At 34.5% G+C, this 23,930-nt stretch overlaps 1 protein-coding gene across 1 annotated transcript in view; it reads left to right on the top strand.

Annotated features, from left to right (window-relative positions):
• LOC149073459 (E3 ubiquitin-protein ligase RNF13-like) overlaps positions 1-9,776 on the top strand; it is a 55,608-nt gene extending 45,832 nt beyond the window's left edge. Inside the window, exons 8-10 of the mRNA XM_089246153.1 lie at positions 6,708-6,801; positions 8,756-8,836; positions 9,011-9,776. Coding sequence (XP_089102279.1) covers positions 6,708-6,801; positions 8,756-8,836; positions 9,011-9,582 — 747 coding nt within the window. The 3' untranslated portion in view covers positions 9,583-9,776. The remainder of the gene's footprint in view (positions 1-6,707; positions 6,802-8,755; positions 8,837-9,010) is intronic.
• Positions 9,777-23,930: the final 14,154 nt, after the last annotated feature.

The raw sequence follows: 23,930 nt of genomic DNA, 5'->3' as shown, positions 1-23,930 counted from the left end.
ATTTAAAATAAAAAAGAAATTTTACCAATTTATATTAAATTATGTTTTAGTTTAAATCAACTCGAAAAATGCCTAGGATGAATCACAAAATAAATTGTGAATTTATGAGCTTGGTACTTGTGAATGTTTATTGCATAAACAACTTTTCGAAACTTTGTTAAGAGGTTGGCCCAAACTTGCTAGAGAAACAATGTGACCCCGGATGTGAAGTGACCTAATAGATGGAGCGAGTCTTTCTTTCCTTACCAATGTATTCATCCACATAAAACCAACTTTTCGTTATACAAATGAGTTCTGTCTTGAAAATTGGGTATAAATATAAAATATAAAGTATAAAAATTAATTGTAGCAATTTATTTTTTCCCCATCCATCGCGAAATTTGGAAATTTCATGAAGACTAAAGTCATTTTGACTACCTACAGGTTTTTTTTAAAGTTTTAGGGTCCATTCCTATTCAAGATCTGTATCTTGAATTAGCAGTGTTGTCCATTGTTAAATTAATTTTTCCATAAGAAAAATCATGGTGTCTATCTCCTTCCATGCATCAAAGGTATGATGCATTTTGTGGGACAGATTTTTTTTAAAGTTTAAGATGTCTGTGTGTGAAGATCTTTTTATTGAATATCATTTACAGAACACAAGAATCTGGTATAAAAGTTTTAATTTCATAACTTTTCAACAGTAATTTTTTTTGACTTGAAAAGCTTCTAAGATGATGTGTGACAACATATAAAACATTTTTCTACAACTGGAAGTTAATTCTATCACTAATGGTCTAAAAGTAGCTGTTGGGTAACAAAAGAGTGTATACCTTGTATAATATTGAATTATTGATCAGTATTATGAAATTTTCAAAAGCAGAATTCAGTAGTTTATGATTGTTTTAAATAGCAGAAAAAACAGATTCTTTTTGTTAAATAGTGAATTATATAAAAAATACTGTTAATGTGTGCCAAATTGTGTTTTTGCAAATTGTGTTTGTAAATGACTGCAAAAGAAAAATTAAATGAAGTACAGTAAATGCCCCCTCTCTCCCCATAACACAAAGGGGGCACAACCCATTTTCGATTTAAAAAAAAATTGGACATGTATACATAAATATTCCCCCAGAACTGCAAAAGGGCTAAAATGAGGGCAAATAATAGCTAATAGAGACCTCGGTTCAACAGTTGCGCCAAACTGATATCAAAGCACAACAAGACTAAAAAACTTCACAATTTTGTCGCTGTACAGTCTTGAAGAATTGTTACCAGCCAAAAATATGGGTTTTTGTGTTATATTTTCTATTTCAGAATAATTTTACTGCTGGGATGAGTTTATTGATGAATAATTACAATAATTATAGATATTTCACACATGACATCCAAATAATGAAATAACACATTGGAAGTACATTTGGCAACTGTACACACTAACTTCTCAGCCTGCACGTATCCTTAAATATACATATATAATAAATTATTTGGGGTGTTTGAGATATGGGAGTCTCTACTGTACTCAAAATCATATAAATTTACATGTTTCTGTTTAAAATATATTACCATTAATGTAGTGTAGTCTATATCTATGGTATAGTTGCCTTACTACATTAATGATAATATACGTATTTTAAAAAGATTCAGTAATCTGAGTTATCATTCACAGATCACATCCCCAGTTTCGCAGAATGTTATTAAATAAAGCCACATCAGATGTTCATCTAGTTTATTGGCCCTATGTTGTGTTTAAGTATGTGATTCTTCCTAGTATATTCAGAATATATTCAAAATCAGAAGTCTCAATATAGACGGAAGAATTTTTTAAGCATTATCCATTTCAGATTTTTTCAGTGATTCATAGTTTGGAAATGAGATGCATATTCTTGGTTGAGTTGAAGCATGTAATACATAAGCGTTGACATAAAATCTTGCCCAAGTTTTTGCGTTCTGCAAATAAACGTAGTCTAGACCAGGGATCTCAAACAGGCAAGCCAGATATGGCTCGCAAAATTAGCTTCATATCCAACCTGTATTTTGATTGAATTTACAGTTTTGTTTTCTAATCTTATTTATGAATTTTAAACATAAAAATTACTAACATTTTGAAATATAAATGGTGCCTACAAATGTTTATGTAACAGTTTTGTAATAAAAAGGATTTTATTACAGACCTTTATTTTCTAGACTTCTTTTTTGATTCACAGATCACATCCCCAGTTTCGCAGAATATTATTGAATAAAGTCACATCAGATGTTCATCTAGTTAATTGGCCCTATGTTGTGTTTAAGTTTGTGATTCTTCTTAGAGTATATTCAGAATATATTTCAAATCAGAAGTCTGAATATAGTCAGAAGACTTTTTTAAACGTTATCCATATTTATTTAAAAAATAATCAGTGAAATGTTTTTGGTGATGAACATTGCATTATGTTCTTCTGATTTAAATGCCTTTAAGCGACTTTTTTCTTCCAGGTATCCATCTTTCTGAAATAAGATTTCATTGATATGCAAGTTGTATTGCAATAAATTTCAATATTATATTTTGAGCTGTTTAAAAAGAAATACAATGCTTATAATGAGATGAATCGAGAAGCTATCCATTCTTAGATGAGGCAACCATAATTTTTTTATGGGCAATGTATTTTATTTTATCATAATCATTAGTTTTATTGTGATAATTGCTCTTATTTTGGGTTGCTGTATTTTATTTATATTTGACATCTATATTTTTTTGGGTATCTTTTTAAGGCAACTTATTTGCCTGTTGTGGCATTTGTACATGGCAATATATAAAAAGACATATTTTCATGTACAGTAGAATCTGTATTTAAGGAAATTTGAGTTTTAGGTATTGAATTTTTTGATGAAACAAAAGGACTTTGTTATTTAGTGAGTACTACTTTACCGCTCACCAACTCCGGTCATATTGCCATACAACAATTTACTACCAATCGAGTTGTGTTGGAAATGGAGGCACCATCTATCTGTGGTTCACTCAGATTTGGTAGTAAAAGAACTTGTTATCTATATCTTTCCCCAGGATCAAACCAGTAGACCTGACAGCATCCTCTGTGGTCCTAGATGAGCATCGTGCCACTTAGGCAAATAAAGAGAATAACAATTCAGCTTGTTATTTTGAGACTGGACTGTATTTCACTTGCTTGTTATAATATATATTCAACTTCCATATCTTTTATATTTCATTTTTAGATCAAGCAAAAATATTAGAATTTGAGTGATATTAATTCCCTTAATGCCTAATTTTATTTTGGTGACAATGTTTTGGCTAAATTTTTTTATGGAAATGGCACGATCTAGAAAAATATAGTAAATTAAGTAGTACTCCTTTTTGATTCATTTTACTAATGATAAACGCAGTTATAATGCCAACAACTCAATAATATCAGAAGTTCTAGCAAATTTCCAGTGAATAATGTTAATCAACCTTGCTTTTAACATCGGCAAAATGCTGCAACCTCAGGTATAACAAGAGATTTTTCAAGAATATTTCTTTTGCTGATTATTATTGTAGTCTTTTCCTTAACTTAGAATTTGAGTTGAGCATATTTATGAAGTACCTCTGCCTTTTCTATTGATATTATCAACAAGGATTGGTTGCATGACAATTATTATTAAGTTTCTAGCCATTATGCATAGAAACATTGATTTCCCAGACTACCTAGAAGATGTGGATTTTTATTGATATAATTTTGTTTTACTAAATAGCAAGTAGGAATGTTGATTTCATCACACTTGAGAACCTTTCCTTGGGGACAAAAGGAAAGGTTCCCAAGGTGTCATCCTCAAAAAAAAAAAAATTGAGTACATTCATCTTCTTAAAATGGAAAATTAGCAGCGGGATGCAAGGATTAAGACCGCAAAAATTTATTAAAAATAACATTTGGCTTCTTATCGCCTCTTGCGCTTCTTGGTGATATTTATAAAAACTTCTTTTCAAACTTTCTTTTCCCCTTTCTCCCCTCCAGCTTTTCTTCTCAAAACTATTTTTTTTTTCTCTTTATTTGTCTGTGCTGTAGGTGATCATGTGCTGTTTGAATGACGTCACTCTAACCATATAGGGTCACAGAATTTTTTATTTCATACTTGGCCTCTATTGGTGTTTGAAATATTAATATTTAAAATTTTTTTGAATGACCTGTAATAATTCCGCCGGATTTTTAAAAATATTTTTGTGCATATTTAAATGAATAGAATAAGTGGTAATTTTTTCCAAACTTTTTGAGAACGTCACTTTGAGACCCTTTTTTTGTCAGTTGTAGTTAAAAAGGTCAATCAAATAAATTGTTTTTGAAAAAACTTTGAAAAAGAGTTTCTTTCATATCTCCTAGAGCGCTGCTCTTCCACTCTTTCTTAGTCTAGTTGGACCAATTCTGGAATATGGGGTTCAGTTCTAAAGGCTGAATTTGCAGGAGGATATTGATGTACCATACGAAATGCAAATCATCCTCATTTCAAAAGAAAACTTGAAGTGCAAATTTAAATATCATTTGCACAATAAATGATATTGAAATTTGTTTTAACATAGTACTGTAACTGCATAACCCATTAATCTGCTTCTTAATATCTAATTGGAGCCAAGTCTGAAAGTCAGCCAACATATGTACTTTTTTTTCAACATAATAGATCATATGTATTTTAATTGTTAATTCCATGTATTATTAATTTTACTTGAATTTGTATTACGAGGGGGGTACCCAAAAGTAACCGGAATTTCTTTTTTTGAAATTTTTTATTTATTCTTTTACGAAAATTCTTTAATTCCCATGAAAGTACTCTCTGTTAGAGCTAATAAACTTGTCGAGTCTTTTTTTCCACTGTTGAAAACATTTTTGAAATTCATCTGTTGTGATAGACAGCACCTCCATCATTTTTCCTTGTACCTCACCCATGTTGGCAAAACGTTTTCATTTTAGGTCTCTTCATCTGTAGGAATAAAGAAAAGTCACATGAAGCTAATCAGGTGAATAGTCCGGGGCCGCACAGAAGACAGGAGTCATACTGTTTCTTGTTAACAATTGGTGCACTGTGAATTATATGGGGAAACAGAGCATTGTCGTGATGCAAAAACCAGTCGCCCATTTCTCACAAATCTGGTCTTTTCTTCGCACACTGTTATGCAGTCTTCTTAGCAGCCAGCTTGTAAAAACATCTGCAATTGAGTTTAACCCATAGCAGCATCCCCATAAGCTGTTTCTTACATCCCAACAGTTTCTGCTTTTTTTCCCTGAGCAGCAAGCAAAATTTCATAGCCCAGCACTGTTCACGTAAATCTTCCATGACCAAAAACGAGGAACGGGATAAATAGCTTCCACAGAAAAATTCATGGATGCCAAACACAACCTTCTCAAGCAATGCCACTTGACACATTGACTCAGGAGGAGTGGCTTTATGCTTACCTAGTGAGAACTGTGTATTATGGGTGCTTCGCTTAACGTCAGACGATTCCGGTTAGTTGTGGGTACCCCTTGTACAACTATTTTGTGTAATTTGATTTTATATATATTTTTTTATCAAACGTATAACAATTTTTATAAGTTATTTATAATGATAACCCCCAGTTAGCAACTATTTGCCTCTTGGAAAATGATACATATGATGTATATGAAATTATGATCTAATAAATGATATGATTCGATTAAATAATGTTTAGAAAAGCTTTACAAGAACGTTAACTGAATTTTTTCAGGGATCGGGTTTCTCTGAAGCAACAAAAATATGGGGGAAGGAATTTTGAAGTTTTCAAGTTGCTTACTGAGTTTTTCGCAACTTAAATACAAACACAAATGCCACAACAGACAAAATGCCCAATGAGGTGGCTGAGAAGAGATGCTCATAAAAAATAAGAATGCTGAATATATATGTAAATTATAGCACGAGACAGTGAATGTCCTTGCTTTTGCAAATGATATGCTGCTGACATATTAAAATTAAAGAAGTGGACTATAGAGGCTGATCAACAAACTCGACTCATTAGTTCATGAATCTTATCTTCAGGTAAACCTATCAAAATAAAAGATCATGGTTTTTATGAAGGCCTTCAAACTCCCTGCACTTTTGGATAGGTTTTTGTGAGGACTAAATAGAATGTGCTAATCACTACAAGTATTAGAGATCAGTTTCTACTACAACGGGCGCTTCATTAGGCATATCAACCTGGCATACTCCCTTTCCATACTGCGCACGAATAAATTCTTATACTCTTTTTCATTAAGACAGTTGCAAAATTTTAAGGATAAAATCAGGGTTTTTGATGTGACTATTTTCTTACCCTTTCTTTTCGGCTCAGAGAATTGGGGTGTCAGCTCAGAGGTTTTTGATCCCCTTCAACTGAACCAACTTAACCATGATATCTTGATGTGTTGAACTTTGAGTGTGTGGACTAAGAGACACCCAAAATCGATTGATCAAAGATGTCTTGATTGTGGTGTCAAATGGAATGTTTCTCAGATAGGGTGGTAAATGTGTGGAATATGCTGTCTGAATAATCATTTGGTGATTTGAGGGACTATTTAAAAATTGAAAAACATTATGACAGTTATCATAAATGTCATATTTGAAGTATCCTGATTTTTCTACACACCACTATGATATTTTATTTCCCTTGCGGAGGGTGTTTGTTTCTTCTTTTTTTTGTGACCACCTTGCTGGGCTGTTGCCTGTTGTAATAGTCTATTATTGTATTGTATTAATTTTTTTTTGTCTTACAGATAGTAAGATGTGTTCATCAAACTTGGCAGTATAGAACCAACAGATTATCAGTAAGACACTTGAAACATCTAGCGATTACTAGGTATAAGCAAGGTATGGAAAGTATAAGTTTTTCATGTTTTTTTTTTAAATTTTGTGGCCTTATCATTTTATTGTTTTGCCATCCCAGATTTGTTGTATAGTCTCCCCTTATGAGGGCAAGATATCTCTTCCTAAAGTAGATGGAGAAAATATGTAAGAGCTCTATCTGTTGTCTTTCTCTCTCATAATTGTGATATTTTTTGGGTTAACCCTATGAATGGAATTTGATTTTTTTTCACCTTCACATTATTTTTTTCTTCCACGCTCTCTCCTCTGGTGTTAGTGATATTCAAACCATTTTTTGAAGTGAAGATCATGTGAGAAGGAGGAGGGGATATTTTGAAGATTTAAAAATAGATACATACAGGCTGTCCCAGATTGTCTGCACTGCAGATATCTCTAACTCTCTCTCTCTCTGTTGACTTTACAAACATACTTTCCAATTACAAAAAGTTTTCAAATGACGTGCAGTTACTTAAAATCCAAAAATTTATTTTGGGGTCGTACACATAATAAAATGAAGGAATCAACTTTTTAAAAATTCCTATGTGCTCAGAAACCAAATTAGAAAGAGTTGTTGCTCTGTCTCTCCCGATGCCAAAATTAAAAAAAAAAAAATCCATGTTTATAAGTGCAATATTCACGGAGATATTCAAATTAAAAAAACTGAGTAAAGTTGGGGAAAAACTGTGTTAAATGCAGAAAAACCATTTTACCCGCATTTAATGCTGTTTTTTCTCCAACTTTCCTCCATTTTTCAAATTTGAATATGTCAATGAATTTTACACTTAAAAACGCAAGACATTTCATCAGGAAAGACAAGGCAACAACTTTTGATTTGGTTTTTGAGACTGCATAGAGTTAATTCCTTCATTTTCTTATGTGTAAATATGTTTGTTTCCTAAAATAAATTTTCAGATTTTAAGTAAGGGCACGTCATTTGAAAATTTTTTGTAATTGAAAATATGTTTGTAAAGTCAACAGTTACAGAGATATCCAATGTGCAAACAATTTGGGACAGTCTGTAAAAACACACATGCCAGGAAAGGATAGTAGGTAATTAATAACTAAGAGAAAATCAACTCCACTCAACCTTCTCCTGCCCTTATTTCCCGAACGTTAATAAAGATATCAGTTTCAGAAATATATCGCCCATTCTTCAACTATACATCATCCAAATTCATTTTGAGAAACCTGAAAGTAAAGGAGTTGACTGTTGCACATAAGTACATTATACCTGTTTACCACTGTCCACAAGATTATATAGGTCAGGCGATTAAGGTACTTGAGCAAAATTTTATGTGCATTATCATCTCGTATAAGAAAGACTACCTATTTCATTCAAAGCAGAATTATGTGTCTTTTTATTTTTATTAATTTTTTCCTTGGCTTTATAAGTTTCATTGATCAGCATTTTAACTGGCACAGTGGAAATAACCAATTCCTTTGTAAAATACCCTATCTTTTTTCAAGAACACTTTTTTTCTGATTTTGTGGAGGTTATAATGCTTCCCCACTGACTCAGAGAAAAAATTGTGGAAAAGAAAAACTAGACTTTTCTATTATTTATACTGTATGCATATCCCTATTCTACTCCCAAAGGGAGGGAGAAAAGGTACAGTTCAACACCCTCTGGCCCCTTCTGTTATTAAAATTTGAACAAAAACTGAACAAGCTTCCACATAAGATTTAGTGAAATAACGAAGTATGAGTGTTTCCCTAATGGCTGTGTGTGTGTGAATTTTTAAAATTGTGATAAACTCTAAATTCAAAACTATTTTTGATTCACCAACTAAATACTATGGAACATATGGGAATATCTTTGTCTTCTTGACATTTCGTTACTCATGTGATATTTGTGTTATGTAATTTTTCTTTCACACTGAGTTACTTTTTGTAATTAAAATACCATGTTTTCCTTATTTGTATTATTTGGAGTTTGGGAAAATGATTTGATTCATTTCAGGTGATCCATATGATACATGTGCAATTTGTCTCGAGGACTACAAAGAAAAAGATAAACTTCGTATTCTACCTTGTTCACATGGCAAGTAGTTTTCTCATTATATTATTTGAATGATGATAAATAGTCAAAAATACTGTTTAAAATGAACCGGGATACACTGTCATAAAAGTATGCATCTCTTAGAATTTGATAGAAGAAATTGAGATAGTTCTTGCATTTATGATTTTTTTCTTATAAAATTATGTGCTTCTTCAGGCTATCATTGCAAGTGTATCGATCCTTGGATACTAAATAATCGACGTACCTGTCCTGTATGCAAGCAGAAAATCAACTTACCTGGCATCCGTACTGATGAGGATCCATCATCTGACACAGAAAGTAGGGCAGAGACTACACCGTTATTAGGAGAGACTGTGAGGAGGCAAGTGTCTCATGGAACATTTCCCAGCAACCAAAGTATTCCTAGCAGCATTTTCAATTCATCATCAAATGCAACAGCGACACATATAAATCAAGTATGCTCTGGTGAAACTACGTCCCAAGATGCTCCATCTCTCTCAGATGTTGTTAACGAGACGTTGACTTTGGATGCAGAAAGGCAGGAAACCCTTATGAGACCTAGTTCATCTGCTCCTGACATTTTAACAGTGGCTGTGGCAGATGACATAATTCAAGAAAATGTGGGACATTTTGAGCCTTGTGTGGTTGTTTCAAGTGCTTCTAATTGTAGCATAGCTCAACAAAGTCTTGTCACTTCTAACAGCTTCGTCAATAACAGTTCATCTAAGTCAAATGAATGTAACAGGTTCAAACCATATGTAGTGTGAGAATATTTTTATCTTTTGAAAAGTGCAATTTTTTACATTCATGAAAAAGTTTTTAACCAGAGTGTTGTTTGTATATTGTGTGCTCTCCACCATATTTATCATGTGTCTTTCATATATCATATTTTTGTGATTGTACAAATCATTCCTGAATGATGACTCTAAATTCATTAAAACTCTTCTGGCTCTGCTAATATAATTTTCTTCAATTTTTTTTTTAAATTGTTCAAGTCTATTGCATGTAATTTTTACAAAAATTTCACATGATGTTTATAAAAGTTATATAAATTTTTATCAAGTTGGTTCCCTACTTTGAAGTGCAAATGTGAGCTAATCTCTCCACATTAAAAAGTTTAATCACATAGAGCAACCAGCCTAGATGAGACAAATATTTTAATCAGTACACTTCACTCATAATTTGAAAAATAGATGACAGCACTAAAAAATTCAAGAACAACACTACATGTTAACTCAGACTGTTAAGGCCCTTTTACATGTACACTTCTGCATGTGCGATAGTTGTAAGTAACTTCAAAACCACGTCAAGAGTAAGTGTGTAAAAGGGCAAAAAATTTTGCGGTTAGGATTGTGTGTTGGAACTGGACATTCCAGCATTCAATCGTGAACTCAAAATCATACGTCTAAAGGCAAACCAGCTCTACTGGCATAATCCTAGCAAATCCCACGTTCCCCGCATTGTCTTTCATTGTCGCTCTAAAAAAAAGATATGATATAAATTTTTTCAGCGATATATCACTCGCAAATTTTTTTTTCAGTCTGCAAGTACTATAATTACGATTTACTTATAATTAATTTGTTTGTTTTTTTCACTGACCTTAGATTTTTTTTCGAGAATTTCCCAAGGTTGCATTTACTCAGTGGAAAAATTAAAAGTTTTTTAACAAGGGGCTCTTAACCCCTATGGGTTTTCTTTTTCTTTTAGAAAAATAGTTGCTTTTTTTAATAGCAAATAAATATTTTGAAGAAAGTATAGTTTCAGAATTTGTGAAATTATTTTGAAAAATATGTATATAAATCCAGAGTTGATGCAAAATAATGCAAGAATTCATGAAAGAAATAATTTCAGAACTAGTAAAAATCCAGAATTAAAGAAATAATTTCAGAATAAATGGAAGTTTTCAACAATTTTTGGTGCTCTTTCCTTTATTTAGGGCCCCCTGTTCTATTCTTGTTAGTCCACCCCTTATGACACCACTGACTGGTTATAGAAAGTTTGCTACCACAGGGAGTCTTACACGAGGGGGGAGGGTTTAGTGCGCCACCTCTCAGTGAGTATAAAAAGGCAGAAATTTCGAATGTGCTGCCATTAAGAATTGTCAATAAATTGTAGGTACTGGTCTAATTAGCCCTCGTGTGAAGAAAATGACTGTGGTGCGATAAAAATGATCAAATGAGCTGTTATAATACAAAACAGCATGTTTTACATGCATAGAATTAAAAAAATTCAATTTTTATTAATTTATTTATCATTTATTGTTTTTTTTGTATTATTGTGCACTGTCCATGCTTTACAACATTGATTTGTTAGATTGAAATAATTTTTGGATGGATTAAATATACAACCGAGAGAAATATATCAAGAATTTTTGTCAAAAATATCAAAAATTAAGCTATACAAAATAACACTATAATTTGAAGAAGAAAAAAGAAATAACTTTTCAATGTTTTTACCCATTTTTCTGGCGCGGGTAGTATAAAAAACGAACATCTGCTACACACCCTGTCTAAAACTGATGAAAGAAAAAAATAGGATACAGAAATTGTATTTGAATGGCATTGTATTTTATCTTTATTTTCAACTGTAACTGATTAATTGCAGGAAATAGAATTAAGAGCTAATTACAGCAATGTCTACATAAAGCCGAATTGAAACAGTGACTATTTGCGATCACAGAAACTTTTATTAATTATTTATCAATTGATTGCAATAAGGTTGGTCCAGTTAATCGGCCAATTGTTAGTCGCAGTTAAAAATTTTCAGTGAGTTAATCAACTCATCAATTCGATTAAACTTTTTATTAAACTTTGTGAATTAACTTGATTTTTTTGAAAAAATAACCAATTAGATATGTCTCATAAATCATGTTGTATGCGGAGCATTTTGGATAAGTGACCATATTTTAAAAAATATTTGAATCAATATTTTGATAAAATTAGATTCAACGGAAACTGATGATTTCAGTTTCAAATGGAGTTTGGTGGGAGCTTTAGAAGATTAGAACAAAATTTATTGCCTCCATATGAGCAGTACATTTGTGGTATTCTTGGAAGCATCAGCTCATCTCCTCACAAGTACCATTCGCGAGGGGTTTCTAGGTAAAACAAGCTGCAGTATAATCGAAAGTAGTTTCGAAATCAGTGAATAATAACCAAAAATAACCGATTTCTTAAAAAAAAAACACACGCACGACAATATCGAAGTGAAGAAATTAGAGGTTTTTTAAATTATATGTTCAACATATATTAAATTGCGTTAAACCTATTCCTATATTTCTTTACATCCACCGAATAGGTGAGTGAAATGAATAAAATGCATTTCTATAGCATATCTATTAATATTATATGGTCACAAAAAAATAATCGATTAAAATTTTTTGATTAACCACTTGAAAATTTTAATCGATTTCCATCCCTAAAAACTATACAAGGTGTCCTGTAAGTGCTAGCACGGCCTTTATCTCATCAACCGTCCGTCGTAGAGGTATGATTCTAGTTTAAAAAACAACAGCTCAACAGGCGTTCAAAAATTACCCTGTACCAGATTTAAGAGTGGAAATACAGTGTGTCACAAAATAAGAAATATAAATTTTCAAACGGTCCCCCTGCACTTCAAGTTCCAATTAGAAAGTTGTTGCCCCGTCTCTCCTGATGCCAACAAAAAAAAAAAAAAATTCCATGTTTGTAAGTGTAATTTTCACAGATATTTGAATTCGAAAAACGGAGGAAGTTTGGGGAAGAACAGCGTTAAATGCGGGTGAAACGGTTTTTCCGTTTGAAGTTCGTTTTAAGAAGGAAAAAAATCACGGAGGTTCCGCCTTTTTATCTATTCTATGAGGCTTTTCGCATGGACGTCATAATCATTAGCATCACTTTCAGGGACGGGCGCAGAATGATTCTCCATAGAAAGCAGTATTAAAATTGCCGATTTTAATGTAGAGAGAGAGAATGCAGAAATTTTGCGGGGTGTGTTTTTTTCCACAACATCAATAATTTTGAAAATTCAATTGAATCCTTGATTTTTGAATTATTGAGTTCCTTAGATATATACTAAGCCCAAAAAATTAAATATAAAATAATTAGACGAACTTATGTATATATACTTTTGAATTGGATATTCATGCAATAACATTGATTTCAACTTTTTATTTACATCTCAAGTCAGCAAAAAATGAAAGCGAAAATTAACGTCTCCGTATTGTCTTTTAATATTCAACTGCATCAATTCATATAGAAGATTTTTTAAAAATGAATAATGACCCATAAATTACATTGAAGAAGTTTCGCAGCTTTAATTGAAGCATGGACGGAGATACGGGGGAAGAGGCATTGCCCCCAGCGTCAAAGACGGAGTGACCTGATCTAATGTGTATATGCGTTTTTCCCCCACTTTCCTCCTTTGTTTCGAATCAGAATGTCGCAGTGCATTGCACTTAGAAACGTGGAATTTTTTTTGTTGGGATCAGGATAGACAGACAGTGCAACAACTTTCTGATTGGGTTTTTGGGAACAGGGTGTCCGTATAAAAGTTAATTTTTTCTATTTTCATAACTATACAACCCCTTGCAACATGAATGATATTAATATATCTATGATTATATATAGTTCTATCATTTGAATATTTTTCTAACTGGAAGTATGTCTTTAGGAACAACGGTTCGCCAGTAAAAATTGTCGTGCGTCCTATTACCAATTCACCTGGTATTTGAACTGACATGATCATCACCCCCCAAACTTTCGCGTATGGATTGAAGCATTTTTTGAAACAAAAACTGACAGATCTATAACTTGAACTTCAAAAAAAAATCGAAATATTTAGGGCCCTCATAAAAAAAAAAAATCGACTTCACGCACACAATATTGCTACATTTCTAAAAAAAATCGAGATTAATTTCTTTCATGAGTCATCGAGGAAGTCGCCATATTGGTTGCCTTGGATACGGTTTGTATGTCCCTCAAGCCTCAAATCCTTCAGTGAAAGAGGGAGATATCACGTGATCTAAAAAGCCTTCTAGGGAAAAGAAAATTCACTAGCGGCTAAAAATCCGACATTCCCTACTGAACTCGACCAATCACAGAGGAGCGGGAATGAGTTACTCTCGAACCGTAAATTTAGCGGCGTAAACACTGTAAGAGAAGTGTAAACAACAGATTGAAACCTTCGGAGCTGGAGAAAAGTTAAAATAGTTCCATAATAATCGTAACTATAAACCGTTCAAGTATTACTTAAGCAAAATTTTATGGGTTTTTACCCCTCCCCAACCCCACTTGTCAGAAAAATCAAGTAAACTGGACCAAAACCTTCTAGATTAGTACCGTTATTAACCAAGGGGGCTGCCCTCCCCATTCTCGAGAGATATGCGGGAGGGGGATATAATAATATATTGTATAATGTATACCCCCCTCGTGACCTCCAAGAAATGAAAATTGAATTTAAAAATTTAAATTCAAATAATTTTAATGAAATATTGTATAAAAATATCTGTACTGTTTTCACTAATTTCTGTAAATTTAAAATGTTTTTTGAAAGCTTGTGATGAGAGGAAATATTTTACCCTGCACCTTCCCCCCCACCTTAAAGGTAGGTCCTGTGTAAGGCCCCGGGCCCTCTTTACATCTCTTGTTGATCTGAAGCAACCTAGTAGAATAGATCGGGATTTCAGGACATTGCACTGCTGAGGTGAGCACCTCTACCAATCAACAAAACAACCATCAATTGCCATTGTGCTTTATAATATTTTACTAACATCTTTTGCCAGCAAAACTAAAAATATATTTTTTTGATTCCTTAATAGTGCATGTACATTTTGAATGCCCAGAAGATCATCGATCAAGTTGGTTTCAAAACCCCTTTCACCTAAACAATAATCTTCAATGCATGGTTTGCTGAGCTGTTTACTAATATGTGTAGCATATCTAAGTGCCCTGTGAGTTTCATTTCATTAAAATGTCAAATGTGGTCAAAATCTGGTCCAAGTACTGATGCATCATTTTCCAAATCACATATCAATGCTTTGATTAAAAGGATGAAAAATGATATATATCAGTGCGATTAATTCTCAATTAACAGGAAATTTTTGATAATTATGTCTTTAGTAGTATGAGATACTGTATTAGATTTGGTTGGAAATGAGGACAAGGCTGCAACTGGGGGGAAGACAGGCGGATCTGGTGCCCTGGGTGCTGAACCAGAAAGGGCGCCAAATTCACTCTTTAACTGCTTCCTCTACATGCAAGGGGCGCCAAAATTCCAGCTTGCCCTGGGTGACAAAGTATCTAGTTGCAGCTCTGAATGAGGATACAGTACTGTATGAAGAAATTCGCTCCAGAATCACTTTTGTTTGTTGAAACACAATTTCCCATAAGTTTCTATGGAATATTGTTTGATTTATTCCAAGTATGGCTCAAAATTTAAAATACCAAGTTTGTTTTTTAAAATACCAAGGAATGTTATAAAGACGATAAAAACTGACCAAACGCTAAAATGAATAGCTTTGAGAGCTATAAATGGGAATTTATAGGAGTATAAGATACAGATCTTTTTATTTTAAACTATGCACACAAACACCAGCTTTATTCTGCTTAAGCCAGTGTTAACACAGTCGAGTGTGTAGGTGTCCCCCATCCATTTGTGTTTTGGTACATCTGGAGAAAAGATTACAAAAAAGGGGATGTGAGTAAATCAATGCTCAAGTGACATTCTGACAATGATTAGCTTAAATTCATCTCATGATGCAGCTGATTTATGTCATTGCTTGCATTTGTATCAAAGAAAATGTTCATTAATCGCATCTGTTAGCCAAGGCAGAAAAAAAAAATTGTTAGCCAAGGTACTGTAGTTATATATCCTCGATACACCGATATATTCAATTTTCTTCAAACCCGATTTGAATAAAGCCACGCCAATATGTTCTCATCCAAATGCTTAGATAATCTTCATTCCAATCCTTCCCTTCCTTGCTATTAAAAGCAAATATAAAACCCTATTTTCCCTTTTGGTGCTTACGTAATATTTGAACGGTTGTGAGAATAATAGAAATGTACAAATAATTATACACAGTGAGAGGGAAAACATTTTTGAACACGAAATTTTTTATTAAGTCATATGTTATTGAATGATGTTTAACATAAATAAACAAAGTTGCACACACTATGTCATAGGCCCAAAGGCAATTAGAAATAAACACAATTTTATATATTTTGAAATTAAAATTTTTTTTTTAATTGCTGCTTGTATTTCCATAGATTGAAAATGCTATTTTTCATAGTATTCTGTAATACTGTGCAGATGTACGTGGTGTTTTGAATTTTTATACATTATAGAATAAGCAATTTCCTGATATAGCAGAGAGGATCAGACCATCAAAATCAATATGAGATCAGACATTCTATAACATTGAAGATAAACATATATATACAGTAGATAAACAGATATAAACTGTAGAATAAACAATTATTCTAACAGCCGAGAGGATAAGGCCATCAATAAGACATTGCAGACACGATTCTACAATATTAAAAATAAACATGATCATGAATTAAATTTTTAATATTATTGATCGTGTTGCTCTGCCCAAAGAGACCTTTTTTACCCTTTCAGTGGCAATCCTGAGATATCTTGTCAAACCTGATCTGCTTTATTTCTGTCACCCGAAATATTTTGTCTTCTATAAAAATGCAGTGAAACTGTTTTTACAATAAAATGTTTTCCATTCCCCTCCAACCAATCAACTGTCAGTGGGCAGAGTTAGCTATTGTTCTAGGTTAGATAAGAAGAAGAAGCGAGAAAAAAAAGAGAAATATATGCTCAATATATAAATAATACAAAAAGGGTTCTCTTCATAGAAAGCCACACATGTAATGGCAAGGTTTTGCAATTTCAAATGTGGCAATTATAATGCTGATCAGGAAAAATTTCAAAAACCACTTAAAGGATTAAATGGGAGTTTGGCTTAGATTTGCACCTTAAAATTGAAAAACCAACTTGAGCTGACCATCCCAAACAGTGGGGCTAAAACAACTTTTAATAACTTACCACTAATCATGAGCTAATCCCAAAATATTGGTCTGAGGATGTGTTGTATCCACAGTGTGTACCAAGTCAAGAAAAACCTTAAGGGTTGTGGAAAAGATTAGTTTTCTAAATTCAAAAGTCATAAGCTTGTCACAAAGTTCAACGATACAAGCGGAAATTGTAGTAAACCACTTTGAAAGTGCTCGCAAAATGTTAATGAATTTAGACAGCTTATTATTATTTTTTTTTTTGGTTCCTTTTTCCCCCCCACATTGAATAAATCATGGAAACGACATGCGCGAAGAGACTTAGACATTGTAAATTCTATTTTATTTCATCCCAAAGATTTCTTTAATTCTATTGATTCATATTTAAAAGGGGTTGACAGAAATTAAACATATAGTTAATTACAGGAAAGCATAGGTGTACGTAGAATTTTCTCAAGGAGAGGATTTTCAGATTTTTTATCCTTCTTTGCAGGAAAGTATACTTACTGTAGAAAATATAATTACAAGAAAATGTACTTAATATGCAGGAAAAATAAGAACAGAAAAATACATGTAATGTAGGAAAAGTAATTACAGGAAAATACACAATGTAGGAAAAATATACGTAATGTAGGAAAAATAATAACAGGAAAATGTATTTAATGCAGGAAAAATAAAAACAGAATAATACACAATGTAGAAAAAATACTTATAAAAGAAAAATCAATTAACCTCAAATACATGAACCCAAACCAACAGGAAATTGATGAAAAAAAGAGAACTATGTAGAAAATATTGATGGAAAAAAATAAAGATGAGAGCCAGAAAAAAATGAGAAAAGAGCGCAGAACGCAGAAGAAAATTACGAGAACGCGCTTGCGCATTGTAAGTTCCGAACAGTTTCCGAAGTCGCGACAGTTTCCGAAGTATTGTACACGAAGTAACGACCGGTTCGAGAGTAACTCACTCCCGCTCCTCTGTGATTGGCCAAGTTCACCAGGGAATGTCGGATTTTTAGCCGCTAGTGAAAATTCAGTCCCCTTTGATATGCCTCTTGAATGTAGTTTAAGTTTACAGTATAAAGGTCATTCTCAGAATGGCAACACATCCATCTTCACCCCAAGTACATCCCCCCCGGAAAACTAGTTTCGCTACGTTGCGATTTCCAGATCTTTTCGGTACACTCCAACTAATGTGCGAAACCGAAGCAGCACTGATGGCAGCGCCACTTCTTGTCAAGTACAGTGCAAGTACCTGTATTTCTCAGAATTAAGTACCAAAATGATAGTACTGTATATAGGATAAAATAAATTAAGGGGTCTCATTCCTTTTAAAATGATGAAAAACTATGCTCTAGTAGAAATATAATTAAAAATACCTCTCTTAACCATTGATTTGTTTCAATGTTTTTACGCATATTTTTGATTGTATATGCTATCCTATAAAGTTTTACATATCTCTAATACTTAATTTTTTACAAATTTTCAAAATAATGCATTAAAAACAGCTTACGTGCATGATACAATAGCATTACATCAATGTAAGTGATTCAAAATGGATTCTACACTGCTCAAAACAATTAGGGGAAGCAAGCAAAAAAGTGAAGAAAACCGTGCGAGACAGCCACGTATTGGCATACAATGGATAGTACACGCGTATCAATGCGCAATACAGAAAAAAGACGTAAAAAAATTTGGAATTAAGCCTTAATTCTTTGAAAATATGGAAAAAACATGAAAAGATGATTTAGGGCAACAATTTGGTTACATGTAAACGATAAAAAAAGTACTGTTTAGACATGATGCACGAGTTTTAATAGGGCGTGTGGTCTCCTCGAACAGCTAAGACTGCTGCACACCTGTTTGCCATGGATGCGATGAGGTTATCGATCAGACTTTGGGGAATACTGTTCCACTCCTCAAGAAGTGCAATCTGCAAGTCTCGGACAGTAACAGGCGGCCTTGGTCGCGCAGCAATGCGTCCATCAGAGCATGTCCCAAACATGCTCGATTGGATTCAGGTCAGGAGAGCACGCTGGCCATTCCATACGCTGTATTGTTTCAGCTTCAAGCATGTTCTCCACCAGACGAGCTCTATGCGGTCGGGCATTATCATCCTGGAAAACAAAGGAATCTCCAATGGCTCCGGCGTAAGGGATGACATGAGGTCGCAGTATCTCGTCTGCATACCTTCGGGCCGTCAAAGTGCCATTCCGAATGATATGCAGGTCCGTACGTCCGCCTATGCTGATTCCACCCCATACCATCCAACCAGCTCGTCTGTATTGTGACCTTTCACGAACGAATGCGGGGTTATTTCGAGTGCCCCTGTCCCTCCATACCAGAACACGTCGGGTGTCACACTCCAGACTGAATCGGGACTCGTCTGTAAACAGCACTTGGCTCCAATCATGTTGCTCCCAATCTCGATGTTCAGCAGCCCATCTTCTTCGGGCCGCACGGTGGCGTGGGGTCAACGGAATGCAGACCATTGGCCTACGTGCATAGAGCCCTCCCTCATGAAGCCGATTACGTACTGTTTGGCTGGACACCCTTCGTCCTGTTGCCAAGAGCAACCGTCTTTGCAGCTGCGTAGCATTCTCTGTTCTGTTTCGACGGGCTGTTAACCGTACATACCGGTCATCAGTTGCTGTAATGGCGCGTGGCCGACCTTGCCCTGGTCGACGTCTAACATTTCCTGTTTCTTGGAATCGATTCCACAGCCTTGCAACAACACTTCTGGCGACTCCAACAGCGTCCGCGACACTGCGTTGTGTTTGCCCGGATTCCAGTCTGCCTATAACACGCCATGCCATGGATTCCGGTAAATCACGTTGTTGAGACATCCTCAAGTCACCTTGTCTCAAAAAAAAAATACTGCGCAATCGAATTTCACAGTTACGGCAGTAAAACAGACGTTTCTGCAACATCCCGATTTCTGCCCTTATCTCCATTTTCTGGTTTTTGATGTCATGAACTTTGATTTGCATATCAAGTTTTCTTCTTCCGTTTCCTGCTAGGCATTAAATTATGGATGATTCATTTTATGTTACTTATCGGTATACATCTTTGCGTAATTTTGTTAAAACCATGTGCTCCCCTAATTGTTTTGAGCAGTGTATTATAACATTTATATCATGATCACAGACATCAGTGATCTTTATTTATTGATATTAACTTTTTTATTAATTTACATTTCGTGCACTTCGAATATGGTATGTATGCTGCTTATATGTAAAACTAGGGCAATTTAATTTCTATTTTATCTCAAAACTTGAGCCAATCTGACAAAACCAATACCAGATTCGGAATCATTGGTCCAGTTACCCTAAACCACTGAAATATCTTTGCCAACGATTTACTGCATTTATTTATAACGCACAGTTTTATTGTGATTTGTTTGCAGCTGATGATATTACTATTGAGAAATTTAAAATTTTCACTTTATCTCAAAAACTACAGCCAATCTGACAAAACCAATGAGATTCGCAATCAGCGCCCCAAAATCATGCTAAAATCATTGAAATGCCCCTTTGAGAACAAAATCAGTGTTGTGAGCAGTGTTATCAACGTTGTTTTGAGTAAAGCTTGGCTTTATAATTGGAAAAAACCTTTCTTGATCTCAACAAGTTATTTTTTTCAGAGCCATTTTTACAGAAGGATATACCGTAATTTTCGTTAAATAAGTCATAGTCGGAGAGTGATCGCAGAAAATGGCGTTTTCGTAAAAATCATAGGCGTACGCAGTTAGCAGAGCCTAGTGATGCAGGGAATAGCGATGCAGGGGCTTAGGAGGTCGTGCTTCTCGCCAAGGTGATCAAAACTTTTGAATATTTTTCAATATTCAAAAGGAAGTACCTTGATACACTATCTCAATCAATTTATGTTAATTTGAAATGCTTTTGATGGTTAGTCAGTCAAATGTTTCTATAAGATATACTTGTGCCTCCCCCTCCCCCAAACCGGTATGATCCTTCAGAAGGTTAATCTTGCGTTCGTCCCTGGTAAAAATGCCGAGGTTTAAAAAAAAATGTCCTTATAATTGAAAAAGCTTCTTCGCGATCTCAACAAATTATTCATTCATCTTTTTTCCATGAGCCATTTTTACAGAAGGATATACAGTGATACCTCGGCTAAAGAATGAGGGATGGTTTTATTGAGATTTCTACCAAAGCCAGGGCCACACTTCTGTCAAGGCTGGCCCAATAGCCATACACAAATGTTTGCTTCCAGAATGTGACTACGTGTTGTGACTGTTGGCGTTCTTCGACGGAAGATCGGGAAAGAAGGCGGCGAATTTGACTTAGGTTGGGACTGGAAGGTCCCGGTCGTTCTCTTCGACCATCCTTCCAATAATATCCAGTCTCCAAAATTCGACAATCATTTCCAGTGGTGGAGCGACCACACTATTCGCGTATTGGGCTAACCACCTTGGAATGTATTGGGCCAGCCTTGACACGAGTGTGGTCCTGGCTTAACACCTCGTGGCACAAGCGCTTTGAACTATCTAGAGTTCTTTACTGAGCATCTCAGATTAAAGATGCATTTTTTAAAATTTCAAAGTACATCGTGAAACTGTAAATGCTTTCATCTCGACCACAAAATTCTTATAAGGGAAGGAATTTCTATATGTGTAATGCACACGTTGCATCAATAAAGGAAAGAGAAATTAAAAGAATTATTTTATTTCAGATTATCACTTTGAAGAATCAATTTCAAATTTATCCAAGTCGTTTTCTATAAATTCAATTACAAATAGATTGTATAGGAAAAAAGACCGATCACAAAATAGCGGCGGAATTGGATCACACATCAAGTTGCGAACATCTTTTCTATTTTCATACCGTAGTTGGATTTCGGTATACAAGATATTGATATAGGGAGTTACACCAATAAGCATGTAAACAATACTGCAAACTTATCACATGGACTATCAAGGACTTTGAAGCAGAAGTCGGCAACCCTTCGATCATGGCACCATTGTTATTCTGACGATTCCTCTCTGAAATACATTACAATAGAAACTTTATGAAAGTATGAATTATGAAGGTATTTGCAAGTATAGGGTAGACCGGGGCTGGTTGGCATAAGGAGTAGGTTGGAAATCAGCTTCTCTGGTTTCCACCAGTAAACTCTGATCGGCGCTAGTGTCGACTCACGTGACCTTCTCTACCAGCCCGACCTTCGATAGGTGTTTTTAGTGCGATTCCAGCTGTGATGGTGGAACTGAATAAAAATTTCTGTTTTTCGATTTGGTAAGTAAATTTTTAGCATTTCAATAATTTATTTCTGTAGTAAACATATATGGGAGATATTGTTATTCCCATCAGCACAGCTGAAACGTGTTACCAAGTGTTTCATTTTCGAGTATTAGGTTCTATAATTTAAAATGCCTGGTCACCTCTGCCACCACATTTATTTGTAAATTCTGTTTGGGGTTGGTTGGCTAAGTGCTGAAGACTTTGCTCCAGATGAAGTAAGAGCAGCGAGTCTGGAGCAGTCGCTGAGCAAAGTGTTGTCATTTTGCAAGTTACCCCAAGCGCTACGTTCTTAAATTCAGTGCGATCCCCACGCAGCAATATTTCCGTCATTTTTCCAGAAAAATTGCTACCACTTCCAAAGACACTCACCAGTAAAGAATCAAACAGGGATCAAAAGAAATGAAAATCTGAAATCCTGACAGATAGTCCAATAAGAAAGGTGCTAAGGGAAGAAATAGAAGAAGCAAAGAATAAAAAAAAATCCAGTAAGGTAGCAAACAAAAAGTGACGAAGTGACAGCCAAAGAAAAGAGCAAAACAGAAAATCAACTTGAGCAGAAGAGAGGAAGAAGATGAGGGAGATATAGTCTTCGCTGACCCTGATGACAGTCTTGACGTGGTGAAGATCTTTGGACTAGATGATAGGGACAACCAAGATGAACTTATTCCATATGAAACCAACATGTCATTAACATCAGCGGTTGAAGGAGTTCAGCTGACAAAATTCCCCCTGAGCTGGAGGAAACTTACGAACCTGACACATCTACATTACATTTTAATGGACGAAATTCTAATCAAGTCAACCTAGCAGGGCTGTCACCATGTGACTACGTTGTCGTTTTATACTATGGAAAGAGATACCCTGCAAGAGTCACTGTGTTGGATGAAGAGGATGTCCAGGATGTCCTTGTTACCACGATTGAGAAAAGGGGGAAATACTGGGCTTTGTCAAAAAATAAAGATGAAGTTTTGTATAAAATATCGAATGTAGTCAATGAAGTTCCTTCGCCTGAGTTGTTGTGTTCATCTAACGGTGAGAACGAATAGTCATTGGAAATAAAATGTCATCAACTTTGTTGCTTGCTTACTTGAGATACCAACGTAATTAGTTTTGAAATGCTATAATTAACAGTATATAGGTAATTGTCACCTTGCTCTTCTTAGTTACCGCATTCAACGCCATTTGTGAATACTTACTATAATGACTATGTCCGGCTAAGATTTTTTTGTTTAAGTTTGAAGTATGGCGTGGGATCTTACATTAGAAGGTTTAAGTTGTAAAACAATTAAAATATAGAGCAAACAATTTAGTTTAAAGAGGAAAATATCAAGACTGATTTAAAGACCAAATTTACACCGATTGAGACTGCTTTAATGGCTGATTTGATGGCTAATTTGTTCTACTATGTTTGAAAATATTCTTTGAAGTAAAACATTGAAGCATAGGTCGTTTTGACATTGGTTTATTACCTCTCTCTCAAAGAAGTGGCGTGTCAACCTACCCCGCAAGGGAGACTGGTTGGCCAAACTTGACTTGATGATTTTCAAGCACTCTCAACATCTGAGTGTTAGATATTCAGGAATGAAAAATGCCATAATGTAGCTGAATAGATGTAGTTTCCGTAGACGCAATCAAAATTGTCATAAGTAAACCACACTAGCCCTAAAAAATAATAAGCCGCAAACTGTTGTCAACCAACCTCGGTCTTCTCTACTTAAAAAATTGGTAATTGATTTTATAAAAAGACGAAACGTAAATGGAAATTTTGGGTAGGTTTGATAACACTGTATACAGCAGTGGCTCTTAACCAGTCACATACACCCCTTAGAGTGAGAGAATGTAAATGTAATCT

Source organism: Pholcus phalangioides, unplaced genomic scaffold, assembly GCF_987345545.1.
Source record: "Pholcus phalangioides strain wild (caught in Gottingen) unplaced genomic scaffold, Ppha-v1.0 ptg000017l_1, whole genome shotgun sequence".
NCBI lineage: Eukaryota > Metazoa > Arthropoda > Arachnida > Araneae > Pholcidae > Pholcus > Pholcus phalangioides.
Note: the sequence above shows the minus strand (reverse complement) of the source record. Positions and strands in the feature narration are given on the sequence as shown.